This window comes from Sciurus carolinensis, chromosome 11, assembly GCF_902686445.1.
Source record: "Sciurus carolinensis chromosome 11, mSciCar1.2, whole genome shotgun sequence".
NCBI lineage: Eukaryota > Metazoa > Chordata > Mammalia > Rodentia > Sciuridae > Sciurus > Sciurus carolinensis.
In genome coordinates, this window is record NC_062223.1 from 117,882,620 (window position 1) to 117,909,224 (window position 26,605).

Below are 26,605 nucleotides of genomic sequence, written 5' to 3' on the forward strand. Positions count from 1 at the left end.
CCTCTCCCCCTGCTTCCATTTCGGAAAGTCTGAAGCATGCCTGGAAAGCTGTTTTCTGCTTTCTTCTCTCTTCCTCCCCCTTTCCTGAGCTCCCAGCTGCTCCACCTCTTGCGTAACTGTGAGAGAGCACTGAGTTTTTTGATGGGCTCCAGATGTGGAGTGGGAAGAGGGTGGAGGGGTGGGGGTGGTAGGTCTTCAGTCCCCTGAGTGCTCTCACTGTGGGAACATAGAGACCCGACACAGCAGGAGAGAGGACACATTGCACGGAGCCTTCACAGGGGTCAGCTGGTCCCTGGATTGGGAGGACAGTTCGGGTGCTGTTTCAACCTCCTGCCTCTGCAGCAGCTGCCTCTGTGACCAGCTTGATTATTCCTTGAAATTCTTCCTTACAGAGACAGAAAAGAGGAAGTAGGGTTGGAAGTGAAAAGTTCTGAGGTGCCCCAACCTGAGCCCCTCCACAAATGCTGGGTGTTGGCATATGGGATACAACAATTTTGTTTCTTTTTCTTTTTAAACACACCAGAATAGACTGAAAATTACTGTTGTGATCTGCATCATAAAGACTGGCCAAGTTAAAATTCTTTCATGAACCTCAAACTGTATGAACAGAGGAAGAAAAAGAGACTTGCCTCCCAAACCCTGGAGTTTCATGGTACCCACGGTGTGTCCAGGAACCTGACTGTCCCGTTACAGGTAGCAACAGAGAGCACCCTCTCCCCGCCCCCATCTTGTCCACTACTTGGCTGGAATCAGCCTCTGACCCTAGAGGGCCCCCTGCTAATGCTAGCCCTGTCAATGAGTGACCAGAGATTCCTGCTGTTCAGCCTCCTGCTGTTTCTGGGTTAGGGAGAGGGGGTATAAACTAAAACCACCAAATCAAAACAAGGCTTCTCCATCTAAAAGAGACAATTTATTTTTTGCTATCCATTCAGCTGGAATTAGACCAGACTTGGGGGTTTCCTGCTCCTTCCTTCAGCCAGGAAGAGTCTCTGGAATCCCTCTATAGCATTCAGGTTAAAGAGGTCCAGTCTAGCTGAGTTCAGCTCCCTGGGGCCTCCCAGCCAGTCTCCTGGGGCAAGAATTGGCTTTGCAAGTTAAGGATCCACTGTCAGCATTCGATTTCCAAGTGGGGGTTGAGATGGAGAATGACTTTGAGCAGGCTCAGTTTCTAGGTTGCTCTTAAATGTTAAGTGCACCTCTTTTTTTTTTTTTTTCTTATTAACGCCCACTCTTCAAAGACCCAAACTACTATATAGGCTGGTATGTGTCTCTAGCCTGCCTCCCCACTGACCACCTGTAATCCAGTAAATCTGTGGTGTGGTGGAGCTAATCAGCAAGCTGATGGTAACTCCACTCAGTTTTCATTTGCTTTACAGATTGCACTTTGACATGCCTTCTTCTTTACCTATTCTTAGGAAACTCCGTGAAGCCTGATGTACAGGATTCTCAATCTCATTTACGGCTTTTCGTGATGAGGCTTGGAATAGGGTGAGGAGAGGTAGTAAAGAGGGAAGACTTGAGTGTCCCCAGTAGATGTTCTGGAGGAAATGTCCAATTCAGAGTATGTTGTACGGGCTGCGACTAGGAACTTCATTGGGAACCAGTGGAGGTTTCAGGCATGTAAGGAGAGAGGGGGCGGAAGGATAGAGAGAGCGCTAGCTGTCAAAAACACCTCTCAAAACAGCGTCAAAGTTTAGGGGTTCGGGTGGTCTAGGAGGGTCCGAAGGGGGAGGGCGGGAGAAGAGGCTGTGCGTGTGCTGTGGTGGCGGTGGCGGTGGTGGTGGTGAGCCCAGCTGTACAGATGAACAAAGCGGGCGCTGTGCAGGCGGGGGGAGGTGCTGCTGTGGGAAAGGGTGGGTGGGGGACCTTGGGCTTCAGCCCCACAAGGGCGTCTTCTCTGGCTGGTCAGGGTGACAGGACGGGGGTGGGGGCGGGGACTAACGGGGGTGGGGGGCGGGACAGACTCGCTCTCCTCCTACTCAGAGGACTCCCAAGGAAAAGTAGCAGTGTCCTCCCCAGCTTGAGGCTGCCGCGGCGGAGCCGGGCCAAGAGACCGGTGTCCCCCTCACCCCTCGAGGTAAGCGCTCCTCCTCCACTACTCCAGCTGGCTACTACTACTGCACGGCTGGGGCTGCATAAGGGAAAGTCCCAGGTCGTGGCGAGATCAGCTCTAGGGTAGGGAGCTCGGAAGAAACCCGAACGGGAGGAAGGGGCATCTCAGGTAAGTGCGTGGGGATGAAAAGGGCTTTGTGGGAGTCCGCTCTCCCGCTTTCCCGTGAGCAGATTGATTTTGTCCTCCGGAGTCGCTGCCAACGCTGCCGCCAGAGGGGACCCTTGTGGACTACCCCCGGGAAGGACTCTGAGACTTGCGGATCCAGACTCTCCTTTGGGCACCACTATGGCTAGGCGGACACTGGCGGTGGCGTGTGTGTGTGCTTGCCCTTGTCTCCAGCGCCCCACACCGCCCTCTCCACCAACAGCAGGAACACAGGAAGGGGGATCCCCAGGGGCGTATCCATTCTTGTCCCGGAGTTAGCCGCCTTGATGGATAAGGAAGGGATGAGGAGTCCTGCTCGGAGGAACGGGAGTCCAGGAAGGATCCTTGGGGCTGTCCAAGAGATGGGAAGCGCGTTTGAGGTTTTCCAGGCACTCTTCAAGACCCCATATCTTTTGGGGTCCCCGAGTCCACATGGGGCACTTTGGAAGAGTAAGTCGCAGGTTCTCGCCACGCCTTCGCGGTCTGGATTCGAATGCCTAGCGGAGTTCCCCCGAGTCGAGGCTGAGACAAGTCATCGGGCTCCCCCGGGATGGGGAAGTGCGGGCGGGCGACTGGGTGGGGCAGCCCGGCGCAGGGTTGCCGAGGCGCTGCGGACGCTTCCGCCGAGGCGGGCGCTGGCCGGGAGTTGGCCGGCTACCGCACCGCCCGGCGGGGGACCCCGGGCGCCGGGGCGGGGCTGCATTCTGGGTCCGTTAGCTCAGCGGTCCCGGAGGCTCCCGGGGGCTGACTCATCCGACTGCGGGCTGGTTCCACGGCGGTCACACAAGCACAAGCTCCCACGACGTCGGGTATCTGCACAGCACACACGCTCCCCACCCTCCACTCCCACGCTTTGCGCGCACACACAGTCCCTGTGCTAGGGCCACCAGGACACACGCAGATGCCTAGACCTCACCACTCACTTCACACTGTACGCTCCACGCGCTCACGCAGCCCCATTCACGCAGCCCCGCTGACACACCTAGTCCCCACCCACACAAGCAGCCCCACTCACACGCGCAGTCCCTACACATGCTTGTTCCCTTCCTGCAGCTGCCCAGCTGCAAGCTGCGGTGTGTAGGGGGCCATTCCCTTTCCCCACCGCGCAAACAAACGGCTCCTTCTCCCGGTCCTACCAAAGAAAGGCCTCTTGTCCCACAGTCAGGGCGGGCGGGGCAGCCGCGGCCGTCGGCCCAACACTGCGGCCTTGTCCCACCCGGCGGCTCAGGGAAGGGCAGGCAAGAGGGTGACAGGGGCCTCTAGCGTGCGGAAATGCCACGCGACCAGCCGGTTTCGGAGAGGTGAACCAGATGAACCTTTCCCGCTCCCCCCACCAACTAAAAAGCACACCCCAAAACTACACTTGCATCTCCTCCTGCGGCTATTTCCTCTGTCATCTGGCTGCATCTCCTCTCCCCCACTTGTGGGGCCGCTGGTCTGCCCCTAATCTCTCTCTTTTCCTCCACCTCGCCTACCTACCGCTGTCGGGTCACTCCCTCCACGATCCTCTGCCTCCTCCGGCCTCCGCGATTTTCCCACCGCCTGTCCTCAGGCTCTCCCCGCATCCTCTGCACTGTCTTCTTCCCTGATTTCATTTTCCCTCATCCCCCAGTTTAAATGTCCCCCTCCAAATCCCCTCGTGTCACTTTCCCCTCCTAGTCCCTTCGCAGACGCCCTTCTTCAAGTTTTCTCCTTGCCGGGGCATCTTGGGCACCCCCGTCCCGCCCCGCCCCGCTCGGGCGTCCCGCCCTCTGGGCTCCTAGCCTCAGTTTCCTTCCCGTCCTGACTCCTTCCTCTGACGGTGGCCCTTCCCCGAGGGCGGATGTGCGCCGGGAAGGCGAACGAAAGCCGCAGCGGGCCGAAAGGACCCCAGCTCGGCACCAGAGCCATGCGACATTGGGGGCGAGGCCTCGACTGGCCCCCCGGGACCCAGGTGAGCGCCGAAGCGACCCGCAAAGGCTTGGGGAGCACTCAAGCAGTGGCGCCACGGGGGTGCCGCCTTTCCTTAGGGGACTGGCTTTAGATCTCCCATCTTGGGCGTCACTGGGAGCCGGGGAGGTCCCCTTCAGTGTTTGCTGGGGACCGGTGTCCCGTATTGCCCAGGTGCTCGCGCGTTCTCGCTGGGCGAGGAGGCCAGAGGGGCCAGGCCGGAGTCAACTGCCTCGCCTCACTCGGGGACCTTCTCTACAGGTCGCCAAATCCGGTCAGTCGGGCCCCTACCACCTTGGTCCGGAGGAGGCGTTTGGGCATCTGTGCGAGGGTGGGGAGCCGACTCCATGCCCCAGAGCCGGACTCACACTGCAGGGACCTTTTTTTGGCAGCGGGGCGGGACAGGGTTTCCCAGAAGGGCCGCGGAGGCCCGGGCGGGCAGGGCGGGTGGGTAATTACAGCCGAGGGTAGTGGGTAGCGGCCGGGCGGGACGGAAGCTGGCCAGCCAACTGGGGGCGCCGGGGCCTGGGTTGGGGTCCGAGGAGGGGCGCCCCCAGGTGGCAGCTCTCCCCGGCGCTGCGAGGCCCCTATGTCAGTGCAGCTCTAGTGCTGGAACGGGTTGGTTTGGTGTCTTGCGCTTGACTGGGATTAGGTTTCTGAGCTGGGGCCACAGCCTAGCACCTCCCAATCTCTACATCTTTTCTTATCTTCTCCCTACAACTCTCTCCTTATCTCTCCCTCTCCTTTCACCTCCTTATTCCCGTCTCTCCTCTCTTCTAATCACTCTTATTCCCCATCAACATTATTCTTTTATCTCCACTTGAATTTCTTTGGTGTAAATAAATGAGCACTCCCAAAGGCTTCAGAGTGACACCGACAAACACTCCAGGGTGACAGATGAAGAAACTGAGGCCCAGACAGGTGACGTGCCTTGCTCAAGGTCACATAACTCATAAGAACTGGATTTTTATAGTGCTTTGCACTTTGTAGAGTGTCATTTAGTATAATACCTGAATCTCCAATCTTTTTAAACCATCAGTTTTATTTGATGTGTGATTTATATACCATAAAATCTGCCCAATTTAAGTGTGCAATGTTTCTTAGTATATTTACAGAGCAGTGCAACATCATCACGATTTAATTTTAAAACATTTCTATTGCCCTTCTAAAAAATCTTTGTGCCGATTTAGTCACTCTCTATTCTACCGTTAGCCTCAGGCAACCACAAATCCAATCTTTTAAAATTATTATTATTCTAGTTTTATAGAAGATTGACTTGGCAATCAGAGAAGTTAAATAACTTGTCCAAGATTTTATAGCTAATAACTAATAAAGTCAGCATAGAATTTAAGGCTTTTGTATTCCAGTATAAAATTTTTTCCAGCTCAGTGTGGTGGCACATGCCTATAATCCCAGCAACTCAGGAGACTGAGGCAGTGGGATTACAAATTCAAGGCCAGCCTCATCAATTTAATGAGACCTCTCTCAAAACAAAAAATAAAATGGACTGGGGGTATACCTCAGTGACAGAATGTCCCTAGGTTCAATCTTCAGTACCACATCCTTTTCACTGAAGGATGATGCCTTTTCTTCATCATTATTTACTTTTTTTTTTTCTTACCCATTCTTTAACATAAACTTCCCATTCCCAGTCCACTCTCTTGTCTCGGCTCCCTCAAAAAATGCTGAGGGATTTTCCCAAGTCTAAGGAAGCAGGACAACAATCTGTCCCTGGAAACTTCCCTGTGGCCAGGATGCCTGGCAGGTGCCAGGCCAGCTTGGGGCTTGGTGTGGGTTAATGGCCTTTGCTTTCCCTCTTCCCAGGCACGCTTAGGGTGGGCCCCAGGCGCTGTTCCGGCCTCTCTTCCGCCAGCTTGGTTGGAAATGGTGACGGAGATGATGTAGTCCTGGCCCGGAAGGGTGGAAGCTAGGAGGGTAAATTTAGTAACTCTGTGACTGAGGCCCTTGGGACCCTCTGCCAGGGTCAGACATTCCTTGGAATGCTGGCTCCTGCCCCTACTTCCTCTGCAAGTCACCGGGTAGATGGTAGCAAGAAAGAGCGCAGGGGAAACCCTGCAGTCCTAGTCTATCTCCCTAAGTCCTTAGCTTTCCCCGGCAAAATGTCAGCAGCCAATGAATGTTTCTCACTTTGACATTTTGGTCAAAGGATGGACATGTAGACACACAATAACAAACAAGGTTCTTCCTCTCATTTCTTGGGTATCAGAAACATAAACCAGGGATGGGTGGTGGTGATAGGTAGGTGAGGATTCAAGTTCTGGTTCTGGAATCTAAGCTTCCTAAAGCACCAAGCCAGGTAAGAACGAAACAGTCCTATATTCTCAGTAATATTCAGCGTTGAGACTTACTGATTAGGTTGAGGTGAGGTTGCTTTCTGGGGAAGAGAAGGTGCAGGACTTGAGACGTACGGAGGTGGCAAGAATGGCTGTTTTTCCTGTGTCTTTTTTAAGAATACATCCTGCTAGCGGGGCCAGGGGCTCATGCCTATAATCTCAGCGACTTGGGAGGGGAGATTGAGGCAAGAAGATCAAAAGTTTTTTTTTAATTATTTATTTATTCTTAGTAAGTACACATCAATTTCATTCGGGAACAGGAAAAATGTGACCATTTCAGAGTAATCTTACCAAAGTAATATGTGGTATTGAAATTTTTTCATTATCTTTTTTTGACAGTGATAAATATATTTTTAAATTTTTTCATACATGTATATAGGGTAATAATGTCTGTCTCATTCTACCATCCTTCCCATTCCCACTACCCCACCCTTCCCCTCACTCTCCTCTGCATAATTCAAAATTCCTTTATTCTTCCCTATACACCTCACACTGTGGATCAGCATTCACTTATCAGAAGAAATATTTGGCCTTTGGTTTTTTGGGATTGGCTTATTTCACTTAACATGATATTTTCCTGTTCTACCCATTTACCAGCAAATACCAGAATTTCATTCTTCTTTATGACTGAGTAATATTCCACATTTTCTTTATCCATTTATCTGTTGAAGGACATCTAGGTTGGTTCCATAGTTTAGCTGTTGTGAACTGACTGTATAAACATTGATGTGGCTGTGTCACTGTGGTATGCTAATTTTAAGAACTTTGGGTATAAACTGAGGAGAGGGATAGCTGGGTCAAATGGTGGTTCTATTCCAAGTTTTCTTAGGAATCTCCATACTGCTTTCCAGAATGACTGCACCAATCTGCAGTCCCACCAGCAATGTATGAGTGTGCCTTTCCCCCCACATCCACGCCAACATTTATTGTTGCTTGTATTCTTGATAATTGCTATTCTGATTGGAGTGAGATGAAATCTTAGGGTAGTTTTGATTTGCATTTCCCTAATTACTAGAGATGTTGAACATTTTTTCAATTTGTTGATCGATTATATTTCTTCTGTGAAGTGTCTGCTCAGTTCCTTAGCCCACTTATTGATTGGGTTATTTGTTTTCTTTCTTTCTTTTTTTTTTTTTTTTTTGGTGTTAAGTTTTTTGAGTTCTTTTTCTATCCTGGATATTAGTGGTCTATCTGAGGTACATATGGTAAAGATTTTTTTCCCATTTTGTAGGCTTTCTCTTCACATTATTGTTTCCTTTGCTAAAAAGCTTTTTTGTTTGAATCCATCCTATTTATTAATTCTTGATTTTACTTCTTGCACTTTAGGAGTCTTGTTGAGGAAGTCAGGACCTAAGCCGACATGGTGAAGATTTGGGCCTACTTTTTCTTGTATTAGGTACAGGTCTCTGTTCTAGTGCCTAGGTCTTTGATCAACTTTGAGTTGATTTTTGTGCAGGGTGAGAGATAGGGGTTTAATTTCATTTTGTTACATATGGATTTCCAGTTTTCCCAGCACCATTTGTTGAATAGGCAATGTATATTTTTGTCACTTTGTCTAGTATGGGGATAACCGTATTTATGTGGGTTGGTCTCTGTGGAAGATCACAAGTTTCAAGGCTAGCCTGGGCAATTTAGCAAGACCATGTCTCAAAAAATAAAAAGGGCTGGGAACAGAGCTCAGTGGTAAAGTGCCCCTGGGTTCAACCCCCAGTACCTCCTCCCCTAATAAAAGGAAGAAAGAAAAAATATTCTACTGAGGCCTCTGAGAAAGAGACAGAGGGAGAAAAGGAGAAGGAAAGGTGGGGAATGGAGCCCTTTTCAGCTCTGCTACCCACCTGGAGACCCTCTGGCTACCGGTGTCCCTGGAGGGTTTTCCTGGATTTTGTTCCTCCTCCCATCCCTTAGTGGGATTTCCCCCACCCTACTTAAGACTCCAGATGGCTGAGGGGTCTTCAGCTGCTAAGACCTGGGGTTCTGGGTAGCATAGAGCAAGAATGCACAGAAATAGAAGCCAGGCCCTATTGGGCTATTTGTGCTTGCCCTGGCAAGAGCTGGGACTGGTGTGGTGTGTGAGCTATGTTGTGGCTCACGAGGAGTGGTGGCTGCTGTTGCCCCTGCCTAAGAACACTGTCACAGAGCCTATTTCTCTCTTCTACCCTAAGCTCCCCATCTCACCCTTATCCTGTGTCCCCAGGAGCTCTGGAGTCCTAGGACCATGGATGCTCTCAAAAGGAGCCAGGTAGGCCCTGGATGCAAGACCCAGGCCGTGGTGCAGGTGAGTGGTTTTGGGGCTTGGGGCAAGAGGGTTGTTGATGGGGATGGGTTCTGTGACTCCAGCCTAAGGATGAGAGCAGCAGTTCTGTTCCTCTCTGTCCTTCCCCAGGTCCCAAGCCTATTAACAGCTCAGTCTTTATCTGAATCAGGTTAATTGGTTCACCTAGACACTCCCCTTTGAAAGTCAGAAAGCGGTTTACAGGTTGTCCCTGGGCTGGTTCACTGGGCTGGATCCTGGATCCATGCCTCCACCCTTCCTTGTAGCTTAGTTTAGCAAGGGCAAGCAACAGCCAGGTGGATAGTCGTGGACAAAACTGAAAGGAGCTGGGCTGGCCCTCCTCTGCAGTGCCCCCTCCTCCTTACCCAGTGCCTGTCCCCACCCTCTCTCCTTGTTTCTGTTTTAATAGACAAAAGGGGCAGTTGAGCCAAGACTTGAGATAAATCCAGTGGGGCGAGTTAGTGGCCTAGATTCAGATCTAATTACAATTTAGTGGAATAATGCTTTGTGTAAGATTCTGTGCTAAGCCTTTCTGCACCTCGGAACCTTTGGAAAGAGAGGGACAAGGGCTGGAGAGAATGCCGGTGTGACTGGGGCTAGGGCAGTAAGGTGCTGGCCCAATGTCCCTAATGATGCTCATCTCCCACCCCCACTACCTGCAGAAAGGACCCTTGGACCTCATAGAGACGGGCAAAGGGCTGAAAGTGCAAACGGATAAACCGCATCTGGTGAGCTTGGGCAGTGGGCGGCTCAGCACAGCGATCACCCTTCTGCCACTGGAGGAAGGTAAGCAAGGACAGGGAGCCCCCCAACCCCATTGTTACAGGCATTCTGTTGTGGAGGCTATTCCCTTGCATGTGTTGGGGGTCCTTCTGCTTCTGCCAGCAATGCTGGCCTGGTCTCAGCAATGCTTCCCCAGACCGCCTGTCTTCTTTGGTAGATAATCTGGCTCCATTCTGGGATTAAAGATCAGTTTAGAAACAAGAAGGAGAACGCTGAGAAAAACAGGAGAGCACATTGCTCTTAGCAACCAGTGTGTCCCGGGGCAAAAAAGGGTCCCACCCAGGATGATGCCTGCATGAGAGGCAGGACGGTGGAGAATGGAGAGATGGAAGTGGGGGCTTGATCTCCCAAGAGGAGGCCCTGGCATGGCTCCCTTCCACTCTCAGCTTCTGCCCTCCCTCTTCTCTCCTGGCTGCACCTGTTGCCTGGGTGATAGTACATTCCCCACATTCTCCAAATACCAGTCCCAGGGGCTCTGCCAAGGAGGGGCCTGGGGAGAGGCTGCTCTAGAGGGAGAGGGAGGAAGGGTGGGGATGGGTTGCAGGTGGCAGAAGGAAAGGGGAGATCAAGATTTAGAAGAAAAGGGGGACAGCAGGAAGGGGAAAAGTGAAAGGGAACTTAGGGAGCGGGCGGTAGGGGACTGGAGGTCTGCAGAAGAGAGGCCCTCCTTTTCTACTCTCAGTGGAGTCTGGCTCCTGTGCCCTTTGGGTCTTCCCATTCCAAGGCAGAGTTTTCTGCTTGAGAAGAGCTTCTGTCACTTACAGTCTCAACCAGGCTCAGGGACCCAGTAGGGATGAGCAGTGGTGGGCAGAGTGTCCCTGGAGTAGCAGGTGAAATGTATTTCCACGGTGACCCTCCTTGCCCTCTGTGCCTCCTCAGCCTGGGCAGCCCCCTGACTTAGTTTGCCTCCTCTCTCCAGGGAGGACAGTGATTGGCTCTGCAGCCAGGGACATCTCACTTCAGGGCCCAGGCTTGGCTCCAGAGCACTGCTACATTGAGAACCTGCGGGGAACCCTCACCCTCTACCCTTGTGGCAATGCCTGCACTATTGATGGGCTCCCCATCCGGCAGCCTACCCGGCTCACTCAGGGTAAGGTTTGATGCCCCTAAACTGAGGAGGGGGCCTCTTTGTCACAGCTTGTGCATGTTGGGAGCAGGGGAAGCCTAATGTGGAGGTTACCATGGTAACTGCCTGAGTGGTCATAGTCAGGTGCACCTGGACTTACAGAATCTCAAACCCCTCCAGCATCCAGAATCGTCTTCCACCTGCTTTTCCTTTCTGGGCATCCTTACCTTGCCTCCCCACACCACGGGGACAGAAGAGGCTCTAACTCCTGCCGTCAGGGGGCCTGGGAGCGGGGTGGCTGTTAGTGGTTGTTGGGAGAGAGCAAGTGGAACAGCAGTGTTGAAGGGATCAGTGGCGGTGTTCCTTGATGCCACACGGGAGTTATTCTGAGAAGCCGCTGAGGAGGATGAAAATTCCCGTGAAGATGGGGTAAGGGCTGAATCTGATGCAAAATCTGAGGACATGCCTGCTCTTGCTACAAGACTGTCATGAATATGGTTACCACTCTGTTTCCCAAAGCACCGGCCATTCTCTTATGCAAGGGAGACCCTGTTGTGTAAGGACCCCCAATTACCATGGTTACCAGGCAGCTAAAGGGCTGGCCAGGTGGCGCTTTGACAGGCCAGGTGTGTTCACTCTGGAAACAAGGTTCTGGGCCCCACTTCATACAGTGAGTTGTTTGATTAGAGGGATGAGAAAAGCAGATTTGGGCGGGGTCAGAGGTGAGGTTATAATGAGGATGAGAGCTTTGGGCTGAGCCTGGCTCTGCACAGAAGGGCTGACAGTGGCATCCTTTTCTGGGGACTCTCACTGGTTGGCAGTCCCTTGGCAGGGGAAATCCCATTCATTCCCTTGTTTCCCAAGCTTCTTCTGTTCACACCCTGGGGCCTTTAAAGTCACTCTCTTCAAAGTTGACCTAGGAATGACCGTACCCCACTCCTTCCTCCTGCCCTTGGGGTGAGCACAGGATAGGAAGACACACCTTACGGAGACATGTCCTCAGCTGCAGCAGGCAAGTCCTTGCCTTCTTCAGGGCTTTGGTCACGATGCCGTGTACCTGATGGTCCCATTCAGTCTCAGAGGGAGCATCTGCTCCAGGATTTGGGTGCATGCAGGTGATACAGCAAAGCAACAGAGAGAAGCAGGACAAAGTTCAAAGTGACCCAGCTCTTACTCCCCAGCCCCAAATCCCATTGCTTCCATGGTTAAGAGCAAGTTTGCCCTGTGTGCTGAGCAGGGTGGAGGATGCCGTGCGCTACTTCGCGCCTCTGTTGGATCTTCCCAGCATCTTCAGTTCCCTGAGAAGAGGGAGGGCCTGAGGCCATGATGGAATTCTTAAGCATTTCCTGTGGCCTCAGTGACCCTCCTTCCTCAGCCAGAAGCCCACCCTGCCAAGTATGTACCCTCCCACTCTCTTCTGACCCTAAACTCCCTTGGCCCCCCGCCCCCCAGTAGCCTTCTTGTCTGGGCTCGCCTGTCTCAGAAGCTTGGCAGCCTGCGGAGGGGTAGGCGGAGGCACAAAGGAATGGGTGTTCTTCTCCGCAGCCCTCCCCCTCCCTGGGCTCCAGGAGCTGAGGGTTTCCTTGTCTCATCTCTGGAGCAAGGCACCAAGCCCAGCCTTGCCTGGCCCCACTCCGGACATTCTTGGGAGTGCGTTTCCTTGGGAACTGGGTGGCTCGGGGGTGCATGTGCTATCTGTGTGTCTGTGTAACAGGAGTGTGTTTATGAATCTCCGGATATGTTTGTGACTCTAGGCTTGTGTATTTCTGCATTTGTTTGTGTCTTTCCTGGTGTTTATGGATCAGTGTGTTCAAGTGGGCGTGGGGGTGAACCCAGGACTGATGGTACCGAAATGCCTGTGAGTGTACTTCTGTGTGTATGAGAACTCACCGGCCATATGCCTTCGGGTGGGCAGATGCACAAGAGAACTGTTTAGGGCTGGGGGTTGTGGCTCAGTGGTAGAGCCTTTGCTTAGCATGTGTGAGACCCTGGATTCCATCCTCAGCATGAAAAAAAAAAAAAGAAAAGAAAAGAAAGAAAGAAAGAAAAGAAAAAAGGACTATATTCCCTGTCTTATTTCTCTTATTTGGCCTTGTAGAGTGGAACCTCCTGTTTGAAAAACAGAGGGTATCTTGGGAATAACAAGGAGTCTGCTCTGGCTGGGCCGGGCCTTTGAAACATCATTCTGGGCACTGTGCCCAACCATGGGCAACTTGGAGAGACACACTTCATGACAGGCAGAGATGGCAGTGACAGGCTCTTCCAGCAGGAGTATGCTTGGGCCAGGGGAGGGGGAGGGCGGGCAGAGAGCAGATGCCAACCTTTATCCTACAGCTAGGAACATGGAAGCATGAAGTGAGAGAGCCAGGGGGACCTTGATTCCACCCCTGTACCCGAGCATCTTGGCACATCCCATGCTGCCCTTTCCTCTACAGAGCAAGAGGTGGAGCTGGGACCAGGACCAAGGAAATAAGGCAGGATCTCAATCTGGGTCTAGGCTGCCCCACCCTGGGATCACAGAGCCAGACCACATGAAAGATCAGGGAGGGGACTAAGAAGGGGAGGATCCAGAAAGCCACACAGCTCAGGGCCCTGGCTGTCTAGACAGTAGGTCCCCATCCGCTCCTGCTGCGCATTGCCAGTCTTGGCCTCCAAGTGTCCTTTACTTCCTAAACCCCTCATTGGTGGGTAGGGGCTTGTGGGGGCCAGCAGAGGAGTGTGCTGCCTGGGATCCAGGATATTGGGCCTCTTCTTCTCCCACCCAGTTATCAATTATTGGGAGGGAAGACAGGCTTTCTGATAAAAGACTGATGAAGCTCTTGACTAATAAGGCTCACAGGAAGGAGAGCACAGGCGAAGCCTCCGAGGTGTCCCACTTCCTTGTGTCTGCCTCCGGCTCTGGTTCTCACTGGCGGGCATCCTCTGCCTGCCTGGGTCTGTCCAGCTGGCCATCACAGTTTCCAGACTGATGAATCACTCTTCCTGAGGAGGTTTTGTTTTCTAAAACCTCCCCTCAGTTTGCACTTGACCCTATATGGGTCTTCCTTTTTCCTTCAGAAGGGAATGAGTTTCATATGCACATGTGAGTGAACTTGTGTGTGTGTGTGGTGGGGGGGCATATGGCAGTGACTGGGTGTGGTAGAGGGGCTATTCAGCAAGGGTGGAAAATTTCCCTCATTATTTCTCTAAGGAGGCTAGTATGTGTGTGTGTGTGTGTGTGTGTGTGTGTGTGTATACACACACATTTTTTAAATACTAGGGATTGAACCTAGGGGCACTATACCAGAGAGCTACAGTGGTATTTTGATTTATTTTTTGAGACCGGGTCTCTCTAAGTTGCTGAGGCTGGCCTTGAACTTGTGATCCTTCTGCCTCAGCCTCCTGAATTGCTGGGATTACAGGTGTGCACCACCATGACTGGCTGTATTTATTTATTTTTTGTTTTGAAATGGGGGTCTCACTATGTTACCCACACTGGCCTTGAATTTGAGATCCTCCTGCTCAGCTTCCCAAGTAGGTGGGATCACAGGTAAGCACCATTGGAGACTGACTTTATTTCAGAGTCTCTCCAGGGTCTAAGCCAAAGAATAGCTGTGCCTGAGTGAGAGTGAAACTAAGACAGGGAGTAGGGCCTGGGAGGATGTGTGCACGAGAATAAATGTGCCAGAGACAGAGTGGTCTGCGTGGAATGAGGTGTTTGTGAGACCCTGTGCCCAGCTGACGTGGTGTCAGTGTGACTGAACAGTGTCGGTATGTCTCTAGAGATGGTGTGGGTTTGTGTGACCTGCCTAACACGTTTTGTGTCTCTGGGTGAATGTGGTGTGTCTCCTAAGGGTCTAGTGTCCAGGGTGAGGTCGTTGGGACAAGAGCAATTCTCAGGAGCTTCAGCTGTGTGGTAGGTACCAGCATGGCTCAGAATCTTCAGTTTGGCTCTGGAGGCACCAGAGACAGGTGGCACTGTTTTCCAGAAAGGAAGGGTACCTTACCGGGAGAGGGCACTTGGGAGACCCAGGAAATGGGCTGGCTTGGAAGGGGCAATGCTTTGGTTCAGCCTGGGTCAGTGGGGGTGAGTTCTGGGGAGTAGGGACTGGAAGAGGAGGTATTTAGGATAGTGACAAGATCTGGACTGTGCTGCCTGTATTGCAAAGAGGACTGCCTTGATCTGAGTTCCCAGCTTGGGTGACCTTGTTCAGTAGGGACTGAGGTCCAGAGTTGGACCTAGTGACCTTCCTGGATCCCATTGGGTCCCCACTCTCCTCCTCCTCAGTGGAGCCACGCAATGTCCTCTTGTGGTCACTGAGGGAATCCTCCTCATTCTCTGGATAAGTAATCCCAGACCAGAGGGTGTGACTGGCCCAAGGTGACACTGGTCTGAACCCGAGAGGCCTCTGCCACAGACCTGCCCCAGAGGGTTCTGGGCGAAAACTGCACTTGGCATCACTCCAGCCTCCTGGCTCTTCAACCTCTGGCCTCTATATTTACCTCTCACTTTTCCTTCCGGCGTCACCTCCCTCAACCTCTCCCGCCTCTCCGCCCCACTTTTCCTCCTGCCCCCGGCGCGGGATCCCCAGCCTGCTGCCTGTCTGCATCCTCCCGCCCCGCCCCGCCCTCTCCATCCAGCTCCACACTCGTCTCCTCCATCACTTCCTCTTCCCCTCCTCCTCGCCTTTGTCCCTCCCTCCTGGCTCCCTTCCCCCGCCGCTGGTGGCCGGCCCGCCCCTCCCCGGGCATTGGCGGCTGCTGGCTGCCTGGCTGCTCGCTCGGAGCCTGGAGCCGGCGGCGCGGGAGGTCGGCCCGCCCCCTCAAAGGCCCCGGGCGGGCCGGGGACCTGCGGGGCCCGCGCTAGCCGGGGCAAGCGGTCCGGAGGTCCCGGTTCAGCGGTGAGTGTTCCACCCGGTCAGCCCCAGCCCCAGCTGCCTGGGGCGTCCTGGGGAGGGTGGGCGCAAGGAGGGGGATGGGGTGCTCCACCTCTCTTTGGGAGCTTGAGGCTGTGAGACTCCTTGGTGGTGGGACCCTGAACATGTCTGAGTGGGGTTCGGGGCTTGGGGGCACTTCTCGGCTGTGCAGACCTCGTCTCCCCTAGCGCTGGGCAGTTCCCTCCTGGGATCCGCCGCCCAAGCGGTTGAGGGGTCCTGGTTAGGATGAGGGGAGCCTTGTTATGGCCAAGAGGGGTCTCTGGTGGGAAAGACCAGGGCTCTTGTTCCTATCCTCCCTTCATGCATTCTCCCTTTGGCCAGTCCATTCTATGTGTGACCAGCAGGGCAGTGACTGTCGCTCTGTGTGTGTGAGTGAGCATGGCTGCCTAGGATTCTGCATGTGTTCCTATGAGTGTGTCTGTGTGTGGTGTTTCCCCAGTGCATCTCTCAGAGGCAGGATCCACCCTCTCTTTTGCCCAGTGTTTTCCTTCCAGATGTGCAGATTTTCTATTCACCTGCATACAGCTTAACCTTAGTTAGGTGCTCTGTGCCTGGGGATCAGGGACCATGACTTTAGTTGGATAGGTAGGGGTTTCTGGGCTTCCAGAGAAGGCTAGCCTTGTGGGTGTGGAGCAGGGGTGGACAGAGAGGCCACTTCCCAGAAGCCCACTGGCCAGGTCCCTGGAGGCAGTAGGTGCCAGAGTTGGGGCTATGCCTGAGGCCCCTGTGTGCAAATAGAAAGTTAATTTGGGCAGGAGCTGGGCTACTCTCAGTCCTGCTGCCCTCCTGCTGGCTCTATTAATACGGCTCCAGCTCTGCTGCCTGGCATCACTATTTATAGCCCAGAGGGAGCGTGGCCACACCCCCGTGTGGGGGAGGGGGAGGGGCAGGTGCCTCCAGTCCTATAGGGGCCAGGGTAAGAGGGTCCATAGATACCCACAGCCTCCTTGGGTGGGCCTGGCACTGCAGGGATGGGCTCCACCTAGATTCCCCACCTCCTTGCTAGTTTGGACTGTGTGGTCAGGCTCTCCCTAACCTCTATTCCCCTCCCTCTATCAACCTAGTGTTGAGTGGGTCTGTCTAGACCCTGCAAACTCATCATTAATTAGTTTGTTAAATGGCTGAAAGGAAGGAGAGGGGCCAGGCAGGCTGTTTCTGAAACAGCTGTGGTTGTAATTAGGTGGACGGTGTGGTTGACTAGCATTTATTTCAGTTATGATTACTCTGGGATCAGCTTCTGTGATTGGTGGCTTGGCAGGGAAGGCTATCCCCTTTCCTAACCACCCATCACCCTGGGCGGGCCTGTGGGTGTGCCAGGGTAGTGAGCGGCTTTGTCTGCTATGGGCTTCTCAGCTAGTCTTCTGACCCATGGCAATGCCAGGGGTCTTAAGAATGGACTCCTGAGCTTCTCAGTAGGGGGCCTGCCAAAGTACCCACGTGGCCTGGGGTGTCCTTTACCCTCGCTGCCTCCCTGAGCTGAACTGTCTCAGCGTCGAGGAATGTAGACTTCCCTGCCAGTCTTAGCTCAGACTGGCATGAAGTTCGGGGTGCCAAGTGGCACTGGATTGGGTAGACAGGAGGCTGAGACCAGGCGTGTGGACAAATTGGAATGGTGAGTGGTAGAGAGCAGGGGGCTCTGACTTCTCCTAACACAGCGTCTTCTGCTGGAGCCCTCTAGCACCTGGTGTGGCAAGGAGGTGGAATTCTGCCAGTCAGGCTTATGCGCCTGTGGGCACACCTGCCACTGTGCACGCTCCTGAGCCCTTGGCTACATTTTCTGGCTCCCACACATCCTCCCCCTTCCATGTACTCACACTTCCTGGGCAGGACTGGGCTTGTGTCTACCACCTGGGAATGGGCTTTACTGAACTGGACCCAGTGGCCTAGGCCTGACTAGATTTTAGGGGAGACTACAGGAATAGCCATAGGGTGCTTTGTCAAAAAGAAACAGGGTGGCATACACAGTGGTACACACCTGTAATCCCAGTGACTCAGAAGGATGAGGATGGAGGATCACAAGTTTGAGGCCAGCCTCAGCAATTTGGCAAGACCCCAAGCAACTTAGTGAGACCCTGTCTCAAAATAAAAAAAAGGGCTGGGAATGTGACTCAGTGGTAAAGTACCCCTGGGTTCAATTCTCAGTACCAAAAAAAAAAAAAAAAAGAAAAGAAAAGAAAGAAAGGAAACAGGGTGGTAGTCACTCCTGAGATTCTCAGAGAGAATGGTAGCTCTCCTGAGGCCACAACAAGAAGGGGTCAGAGTAAATTCTGGGCCCACCAAGGCATCTGACCAAACCATGGCTTTTCTGTTGTCCACTATCTCAGAGCTTTATTTGTGACTCTGGAAGTTGCTGCCTTACATACTCATTCTTCTAGCTGGGCACAATGGCTCATACTTGTAATCCCAGTGATTTGGGAGGCTGAGGCAGGAGGAAGGGCTGGAGGGCTAGAGGGCTGGGGATGTGACTCAGGGATAGAGTTCTTGCTTAGCATGCATGAGGCCCTGGCTTCAATCCCCACCAGTGCAAAAAAAAAAAAAGGCTGGGAATGTGGGGATGTGGGTTCAATCCCCATACTGGAAAAACAACAAAAAACAGACTAACCCTTCTGTTCAAAAGGCAATTAGATACATATGAAAGTAGGTTGGGGGTGGGAGGATGTGGTGTTCACGTTCTCTGAAGAACATTTTCCACTGCTGATATTTTGCACACATGGTCTTATTAGCCTAGCAACCTCAGCAGGATGGTCCCATTTTTCTAAGGAGAGAACTACAGTTGGAGGTTAAGTGATTTCACTCAAAGATCTTACAGGAGCGGGAGGGAGTGGGGGAAGGAAAGATAGTAGACTGAGATAGACAGTGTTACCCCATGTATATGTATGATTACGTGAATGGTATGAATCTACATGGTGCACAACCATAGAAATGAAAAGTTACACCCCATTTGTGTACAATGAATCAAAGTGCAGTCTGTTTAAAAAAAAAAAAAAAGATCTCACAGGTAGTAAGAAGAGGAATTAGGAGGATATGGTTTTGGGGACTCACCCACCAGTGTTCTTTCTACTCTGCCCTGTGCTGTGGAGTCCTGGAAGGGCCCAGCTCAGGGACCTGCAGGGTCAGGTGTGCATTGTGTAGGTGGGAACTGCTCTTTGGAGCTGGGTGAGAACTGACTAGTGCTGTGGGCTGCGGTGGCTTTGGCCACTTTTGGTCTCTTGTGAGCATGTGCTTTCTCTGCAGGCTGCATGTTGTGCCTTGGTCAGTCCACCTTCCTCCGCTTTAACCACCCGGCTGAAGCCAAGTGGATGAAGAGCATGATTCCAGCAGGGGGCCGGGCCCCCGGGCCCCCCTACAACCCCGGCTCTGGTAGGTGTCCAACCTGGGCAGGGAGAGGGGCTGGGTTGATGGTACCCCTCTGACTCCTTCTTGCCCACTCCAACCACTCTTGTAGTGTTAGAGTGGACAGTACACATGGTCTGGGCTCGCTGCCCACTACCATGGTCTGCTGGAGAAGGACAGGCAGAGGGCCTGCTGGGAGAGATCCAAGGCAGTGCTGCTTGGCTGAAATTGGGAAATCATGTTCCTTGAGGGATAGAGCGGTCTGCCAGTCTCACCCTACTGCCCTAGAAGGTGCCATTCAGTGTCTGGGACCCTGCCTTCTTGTGTCACCACCAGGAGCCTCACCCGCAAGAATGGCCTGAGCATTAGATTGAACCCCCAGTAAACCCTGGTAGGTCCCACCTGCTGGTGATCATGTCCTTGGGCGCTGCCCAACCCTCAGGCCATGCCATACTTGTGGATGACTCAGAGGAGCAGCTGCAGTTTGTGTGTGAATTATTGATCCCCAGAAGAGAATCAGTGATTGTTCTGGGAACCAACACAGCCCTCCTCAGCCAGCTGCCTAGGGGGTAGGGTGCAGATCAGGAGTCTAGCAATGGGTCTACCACTCTAGACTTTGTAGTGGCATTTAGATGGCTGCAGGGCTACAGGTGTCAATGTAGCACTGTGGCAGATGGATACATGTGTGGTACATCTGGTGGAGTAGTTATTAGTGTACAATCTGGGGACCCAAAGAGAATTGGGTTGTCATTGGGATCACCACTATTCATGGCAACCCCTTTGACAGTATTGCATACAGTCCCAGAATTTTGGACCCACATTCGGTCTTGCTTAGGTGTACCCTTGTCGTTTCTCATCCCCAGTCTCTTTTAGTCCCCTGGGGGCCCACAAGCCTAAATTCCCAGTCCACTCCCTGGTTAATTTTACCCTGGCTCCACCCAGCCTTGTCATGCCACTTTAGCTGTTTGGGGCAGTCGTTCCAGGGACTCCAGTCCCCTGGTTGGTTGACAAGGGGCCAGGCAAAGGCAGGCTCTTGCCGTCGTGGCTTAATGGGATAATTGGAGGCATTGAGCTGCACCTCGTGGCTGGCCAGCAGGGCTTCCAGGAACCAGCCATTAACACTGGGTCCCTCCCCTGCCTCTGATTGGACAAAGTGCTGCAGCACACACCCTCACCCAGCCCTGAGGCTTTGTTTTTTTCCCTGAGTCTCTGGCTGCTGTGTTGGGAGGAAATGATGTTCTGTTAGAGTCAGAGTTGGAGGCCCTGGAACTTCTGGCTCACTCCACAGTAGGGCATTTTCCTTTGCAGAATGCCCCCTTACTCTTCCTGAACAGAGGTGTAGGATGTTGAGAAAACCAAGGTAGGAAGGAGTCTAGTCTTGGGGCGAGTTGGCAAAAACTGGGCTTAGATGTGTCCTGGCATTTTTGCTAACTCTATCCTAAGTCATAAAATGTTAGAGCCAGGAGGGCCCTACCCATCCTCTTCCTTTACAGAAGGAGAAACTGAGGGCAGGTGACTTGGCTAAGGTTGCAGAGCCCATCAGTGGCAGACTGGTCGATGCCAGAACCTGATAAAGAACCCAGATCTCCTGGCTTCTTCAGATCTGTGCAAGGAAGAGGTGGGGTGTGCCCTCGCTCCTGTGCATACAAAAAAAGCTGAAGGCCAGAGCCTGAGGCCTTTTTGCATTTTCCTTCAGCTGAATCAGAAAGTCTGGTGAATGGGAACCACACCCCACAGCCTGCAACCCGGGGACCCCCAGCTTGTGCCAGCCACAGTTCCCTGGTGAGCTCTATTGAGAAGGACCTGCAGGAGATCATGGACTCACTGGTGCTAGAGGAACCTGGAGCTGCTGGCAAGAAGCCTGCTGCAACCTCCCCACTGTCACCAATGGCTAATGGTGGCCGCTACCTGCTGTCCCCTCCAACCAGCCCTGGGGCTATGTCTGTGGGCTCCAGCTATGAGAACACGTCTCCAGCCTTCTCTCCACTCTCTTCACCAGCCAGCAGTGGGAGCTGTGCCAGCCATTCACCCAGTGGGCAGGAGCCAGGACTTTCCGTACCCCCACTGGTACCTGCCCGTTCCTCCAGCTACCATTTGGCCCTGCAGCCCCCGCAGCCCCGTCCAAGCGGTGCCCGTTCCTCTGAGAGCCCCCGGCTGGGTAGGAAAGGGGGTCATGAGAGGCCTCCCAGCCCTGGCCTCCGGGGTCTGTTGACTGACAGCCCTTCAGCCACAGTCTTGGCAGAGGCCCGCAAAGCCACTGAGAGCCCCCGACTGGGTGGGCAGCTGCCTGTGGTGGCTATCAGCCTGAGTGAATACCCAGCTGCCGGTGCCCACAGCCAACCCACCAGCATTCCTGGCAGCCCCAAGTTCCAGTCTCCTGTCCCTGCTCCTCGCAACAAGATTGGCATACTCCAAGACCGCCCTCCAAGCCCTTTCCGTGACCCTCCAGGCACTGAGCGTGTGTTGACAACGAGCCCCTCTCGCCAAGTGGTGGGCCGAACATTTTCAGATGGGTCTGCCACCCGCACCCTGCAGCCTCCTGAGAGTCCCCGCCTGGGCCGGCGGGGCCTGGACAGTATGCGAGAACTCCCTCCCTTGAGCCCATCTCTGTCCCGACGAGCTCTCTCCCCACTGCCTGCCCGGACCACCCCAGATCCCAAGCTCACCAGGGAGGTAGCAGAGAGTCCTCGGCCCCGGCGGTGGGCAGCCCACGGAGCTTCACCAGAGGACTTCTCTCTGACTTTGGGAGCGCGAGGCCGCAGGACACGGAGTCCCTCACCCACCCTGGGGGAGTCCTTGGCACCCCGCAAGGGCAGCTTCAGTGGCAGGCTGAGTCCAGCCTACAGTTTGGGTTCTCTTACTGGGGCTTCACCACGCCAGAGCCCGCGTGCCCAGAGGAAGCTCTCCAGTGGAGACTTGCGGGTGCCTGTCACTCGGGAAAGGAAAAATAGCATCACGGAGATCAGTGACAATGAAGATGACCTCCTGGAGTACCACCGGCGGCAGCGCCAAGAGCGGCTCCGGGAGCAGGAGATGGAGAGGCTGGTGAGCAGATGCCAGGGAGACTACCACCATCCAAGGCAGGGTCTTTGCCAGGGCCTGGGCAGGCCAGCTGGCAGAGCAGGAGGGGCCCGTGGATAGGGCCTGGGCTTATGCATCCCCAACTTCAGGATACACGGTAATGGCCAATATCTCATGGTCCTGGTACCCTGAAGAAGAACTTTGAAACCTCATAATTCTGGCTAATTATGCATGTATTCTACAAAAGAGTGTTTGTTTTAATGTATAACTTAAGTTTTGTATTATTACCTGAGCACAATGAATCTCTAGGAGTGCTTTTTTCTCTCAGTTTGAGAAGCAGGTTGTAAGGATGAAAAGGCTGAGGCTCAGAGAGGGAAATGGATCTTCTGAAGTAATGCAGCAAGTTTTGGCAGAGCTGGATTGGAATTCAAATCTACTGTCTTTCCATCCCCGCCCCCCCCCCCGCGTTTTGGTACTGGGGATTGAACCCAGGGGCACTTAACCACTGAGCCACATCCTCAGCCCTTTTTATTTTTATTTTGAGACAGGGTCTTGCTGAGTTGCTTAGGCCTTGCTAAATTGCCGAGGCTGGCTCTGAACTTGTGATCCTCCCGCCTCATCCTCTGAGCTGCTGAGATTACAGGCGTGTGTCTTGGGCCCAGCATTGAGGCTGGTTCTTTAGGATAGCTCCACCCACATCCTTCTTTTTTGCTTCTCTCTGACCTCTACAAATGGAAGGCAGCTGCTCATCTCAGCCCCAGCAGGATAAACTGGAGTATGGGTGGCAGGGAATAGGGAAAGAACAGGGTGGGCAGCTCCTGGCTGGCCTGTGTGCTTGTGACCTATGTGTCTGCATGTGTGCATGTGGGTGCATGCAGGGCTGGGTGTGGCTCTGGGCAGCTGTCCTGGAGTTGGCATCTGAGCTGGTTGGGGGCCAGGGATTCTCCAGATAGTGCAAGGAGCTCAAGGCTCTGGCCAGTGTATACATACTTGAATCCACATACAGGAAAATGGATTCTGCTCACTTTCCCTTGAGGGTAGAAGCATGGGGTTCCTGAGGGCCCAGGAACTCTGGGATTGATTTGAAGAGGGGAACTGGAACTGGAGACCCTTTGGGAAGAAGCTGGACAGTTTGGGGTAAGGGCATGGGACAGTGTGCTTGTGCTGGGTGGGAAGTTTGATCTCCAGTCTTTCCCATTGCTACATCTTCGGTCACTGTTTTGCCTTGGCCTCCACCATAGTGCTTGGCCACCTGGGGTCTCTTCCTTCCAGGGGCAGTGAGCCTGGGCCCAGCCTTCCCCAACTCTCCCACTTAGCCTCCCCTCCCCCATCCCCACACACAGGCACACACCTCACCACCAGCCCTGACCTGCCCCACCTGCCACTTTAAGTCTTGGAGGCTGCCTGCCCTGCCCCTCCCACCTCAACCAGGCTGCTTATCTGGGTCCCGGGGCGGGGGCAGGGCATCGGCCCAGCCTTCTGGGTGCTGGGATTCTGTTCCTGCATTTTTTGCCATGGAACTGGGCAAGCAGCAGGAGGGAAACTGGGTGAGTGTTGAGAGGCGAGGAGTCATGGCTGAACTATAGGTAATGAGAGGCCCTTGAAGAGGTTGACAGACCCCAGAGGACCATGGGAGGCTCAGGGGCCAGGAGTCAGGGCTGGAGTGTTATGAATGGAGACTGGGACACCGATCAGGAACATGGTTGCACTGTTTGTCCTCACCTCCCCATCTCCTGAGAGGTGACTACTTCTGGATGTGTGTAGGGAGGGGTGGATTAAGTGCCAGGGCTACAGAGCACTCATCTGGGTCTGGACATTCAAGGACTGGCAGCAGCCCACCCCGCTGGTAAGGAGTCAAGGGCTTCCTGAGGGTGGCTTAGAACTGAGATGGGGACAAGGAGGCCTGTGTCTCAGGTCCGCCTCTTTTCCATGTGTGTCTGGACTGAGCCTTAAGTCCCTGTGGGCCCATGGGTCTGCTCCCCAGCCTGTCTGCCTGCCTCGGTGCCCACCCAGCTGTATGTGGACTGTGTTTATCTGCCTGAGTATGCATTTGTGCATGTTGGGGCTGGTGTCTTTGTGTGTACCTGCCTGTTAATGTAGGGCCAGTTTACACGTTGTGTCCGCACCTGCCTATATGGGAGTCCCCGTGTGTCATTGTGCCCTGTGCCTATATATGTATGTGTACCTGTGTCAGCATGAGCACCTGAATTAACATGTGTCTCATCATGATCTTCAGTCTGCCTATCCATGTGTCTCTGTGTATGTTCGGGTGTGTCCTTGTGACCATATGGAAACCCCATCCTGGAAGAGAATGAGAAGGGAGAGGAAACAGGAAGATGGGAGGGGCTGGCCACACGGACAGGTGGCACACAGGCTGGTTCCTTATGCCCACTTCTGGGGTACTCATCTTGCCTTGGTCTCCCACAGCTCTGGGGTTGGTGCTCTCCTGACTTGACGCTGAGTCCCAAGCCCCTAGTGTTCCGGCTCTCTCTCCCCCGCAGGGCTCAGTCTGTCCCCATCATGCCCTGTTCTTTCTACCCTCCCCAGGAGCGCCAGCGCTTGGAGACCATCCTGAACCTGTGTGCTGAGTACAGCCGGGCTGATGGGGGACCAGAGGCTGGGGAGCTGCCCAGCATTGGGGAGGCCACCGCAGCTTTGGCATTGGCAGGTCGGAGGCCCTCAAGAGGCTTTGCAGGGGCCATTGTGGCCTCTGGACGGAGCAGCGAGGAGCCTGGAGGTGCTGCCCAACGCCTGTGGGAGAGTGTGGAGCGCTCAGATGAAGAAAATCTCAAGGAGGAGTGCAGTAGCACAGAGAGCACCCAGCAGGAGGTGGGGTGGGCTGAGGGACTGGACTGGATGCGGGGCAGGGCCGGGCACTGGAGGGAGACTGGTGTGGTGAATGGGAAGGGAAGTAATGAAAGGCTTGTGCTGGAGACCAGAGACCAGAGGTGTAGAAATGAGGCAAGGAAAAGCAGGGAGTTGGCATTGACTTCCTCAGGCTATTAATATGCTTTATCACCTGCCTTTCCTTGGGGCCCCACCCAGGCCTGGCACTCTGGTAAATCTTTATTCTCTGTAGCTGAGCCTTTATGGCTCCCCTGGCAGGGAGGCGGGTAGCCTCCTGTCTCAGTCCCGCTGCTCCTCCTAAGTGCCCTGAAGAACATACGGTTTGGTCTCTTAGTCTGGTCTTGGAAGGTGCTAGGCGTCCTTGGCTGATGGCTGCCCTCCCCTCCAGCATGAAGATGCACCTAGCACCAAGCTCCAGGGAGAGTTGCTCGCCCTGGAAGAGGAGCGGTCTCAGGTGTTGGGGCGCGTGGAGCAGCTCAAGGTCCGTGTGAAGGAGCTGGAGCAGCAGCTACAAGAAGCGGCCAGAGAGGTGAGCTGGCTGGGAGGGTGCAGGTGCCTAACAGGGGCCTGAGTTCACTGTCTTAATGGGGACATTGGTGTCTGCCTCCAGGCTGAAATGGAGAGGGCACTGCTGCAGGGGGAGAGGGAAGCAGAGCGGGCACTGCTGCAGAAGGAGCAAAAGGCGGTGGACCAGCTGCAGGAGAAGCTGGTGGCCTTGGAGACTGGCATCCAGAAGGAGAGAGACAAGGTAATCCACACCTGGCCCAGCTTGGTGCTGGGTACCAGTGACCCAGGAGAGAAGGAGCATTGCCTTCCCTGGGGCCCTGAACCCCTCACTTCATCATCCACCCTGCATAGCAGGCGGCTTCTGTGGCTCTCCAGGGCCAGGGACCTTGTCCTCTCTGGAAGGTACCAGCTTGAAGGGTGCTGCCTGGGCCTGGGCTGGTGTCTGTGGTCTCATCTGTCTGGGTCTCTGTGCTACCTCTGGGTGTCTGGGTTCCTGCCATTCTGGGCCTTTCATGGCCTTTTTAGGAAGTGCCAAGGCCCCTTCTTGGGCAGTGAGTACAGCTGTAGGGACCGGTGCTGGGGTGATTCAAATTTGGGTCCCGCCACCTGGAGGACACTTCCTTCGAGCATGCCTCAGGTGCTTAGGTTGTGGTCTTTGGGAGATGGCCCACAGGCCTCTGCTTCCCAAGTCTTCAGAGTCTGCAGCCTCCTATCCCAGATGGTCCCAGCTCTTGCCCCTGCCCCTTTCAGATTTCGTGCCAGCCTGCAGGGGCCGCTCCATCCCACAGGGGCCATGCCAGCCATGTCCAAGATGCCCAACAACGTGCCAAAAGCTCCGAAGTGGAGAGGGGTCATCTATTTCTGGATTTGACAGTATTTTTCCAAGAATTTAATTTCCCTTTTGGATTTTTTGAGAGTATCTTCCTCTTGCTCTCAATTTTGAAAACCCTAAACATTCTTTGACCTTTTTTTTTTTTGGAGCTTTGGCTCTGGCCCCCAAAACCACACTCCCAAATTCTGTGCCAAATTAACTCCATGCTTGCCAACCAGGCCTGCACTAACGCCCTATCTAATCACTGTCCTGGGCTCTCCGCATGCCCCTAACTGCCGGGCCACCCAGGCAGGGCTGAGCCATGCCTGCTTTTGCACTAACTCCGTGGGTGCCTTCGTGCCCTGACCTCTCCCTTCTAATATTGCCTCCTTCTTTTCTTGGTGTGGGATCCCACGGTTTTGATCAGAAAGGAAGTGGCAGGAGGGCACAGTAGCTAAACTTTTCTCTACAGGCATTGGCAGGAGGGCTATAAAGGTGGGTGGACGGGA

At 53.9% G+C, this 26,605-nt stretch overlaps 1 protein-coding gene across 11 annotated transcripts in view; it reads left to right on the plus strand.

Annotated features, from left to right (window-relative positions):
• The first annotated feature begins 1,990 nt into the window (after window positions 1-1,990).
• Window positions 1,991-26,605, plus strand: part of Phldb1 (pleckstrin homology like domain family B member 1) — a 48,665-nt gene continuing 24,050 nt past the window's right edge. For 2 of the 11 annotated variants that reach the window (XM_047516000.1, XM_047516004.1), the window contains exons 1-9: window positions 3,929-4,190; window positions 8,735-8,815; window positions 9,475-9,598; window positions 10,515-10,685; window positions 18,812-18,937; window positions 20,607-21,955; window positions 24,479-24,760; window positions 25,167-25,307; window positions 25,389-25,526. In XM_047516000.1, coding sequence (XP_047371956.1) covers window positions 4,080-4,190; window positions 8,735-8,815; window positions 9,475-9,598; window positions 10,515-10,685; window positions 18,812-18,937; window positions 20,607-21,955; window positions 24,479-24,760; window positions 25,167-25,307; window positions 25,389-25,526 — 2,523 coding nt within the window. In that variant the 5' untranslated portion in view covers window positions 3,929-4,079. Of the gene's footprint in view, window positions 2,078-3,927; window positions 4,191-8,734; window positions 8,816-9,474; window positions 9,599-10,514; window positions 10,686-15,303; window positions 15,542-18,811; window positions 18,938-20,606; window positions 21,956-24,478; window positions 24,761-25,166; window positions 25,308-25,388; window positions 25,527-26,605 lie in introns of those variants that run through there. The other 9 variants (XM_047516005.1, XM_047516001.1, XM_047516003.1 and 6 more) reach the window with 8 other exon arrangements.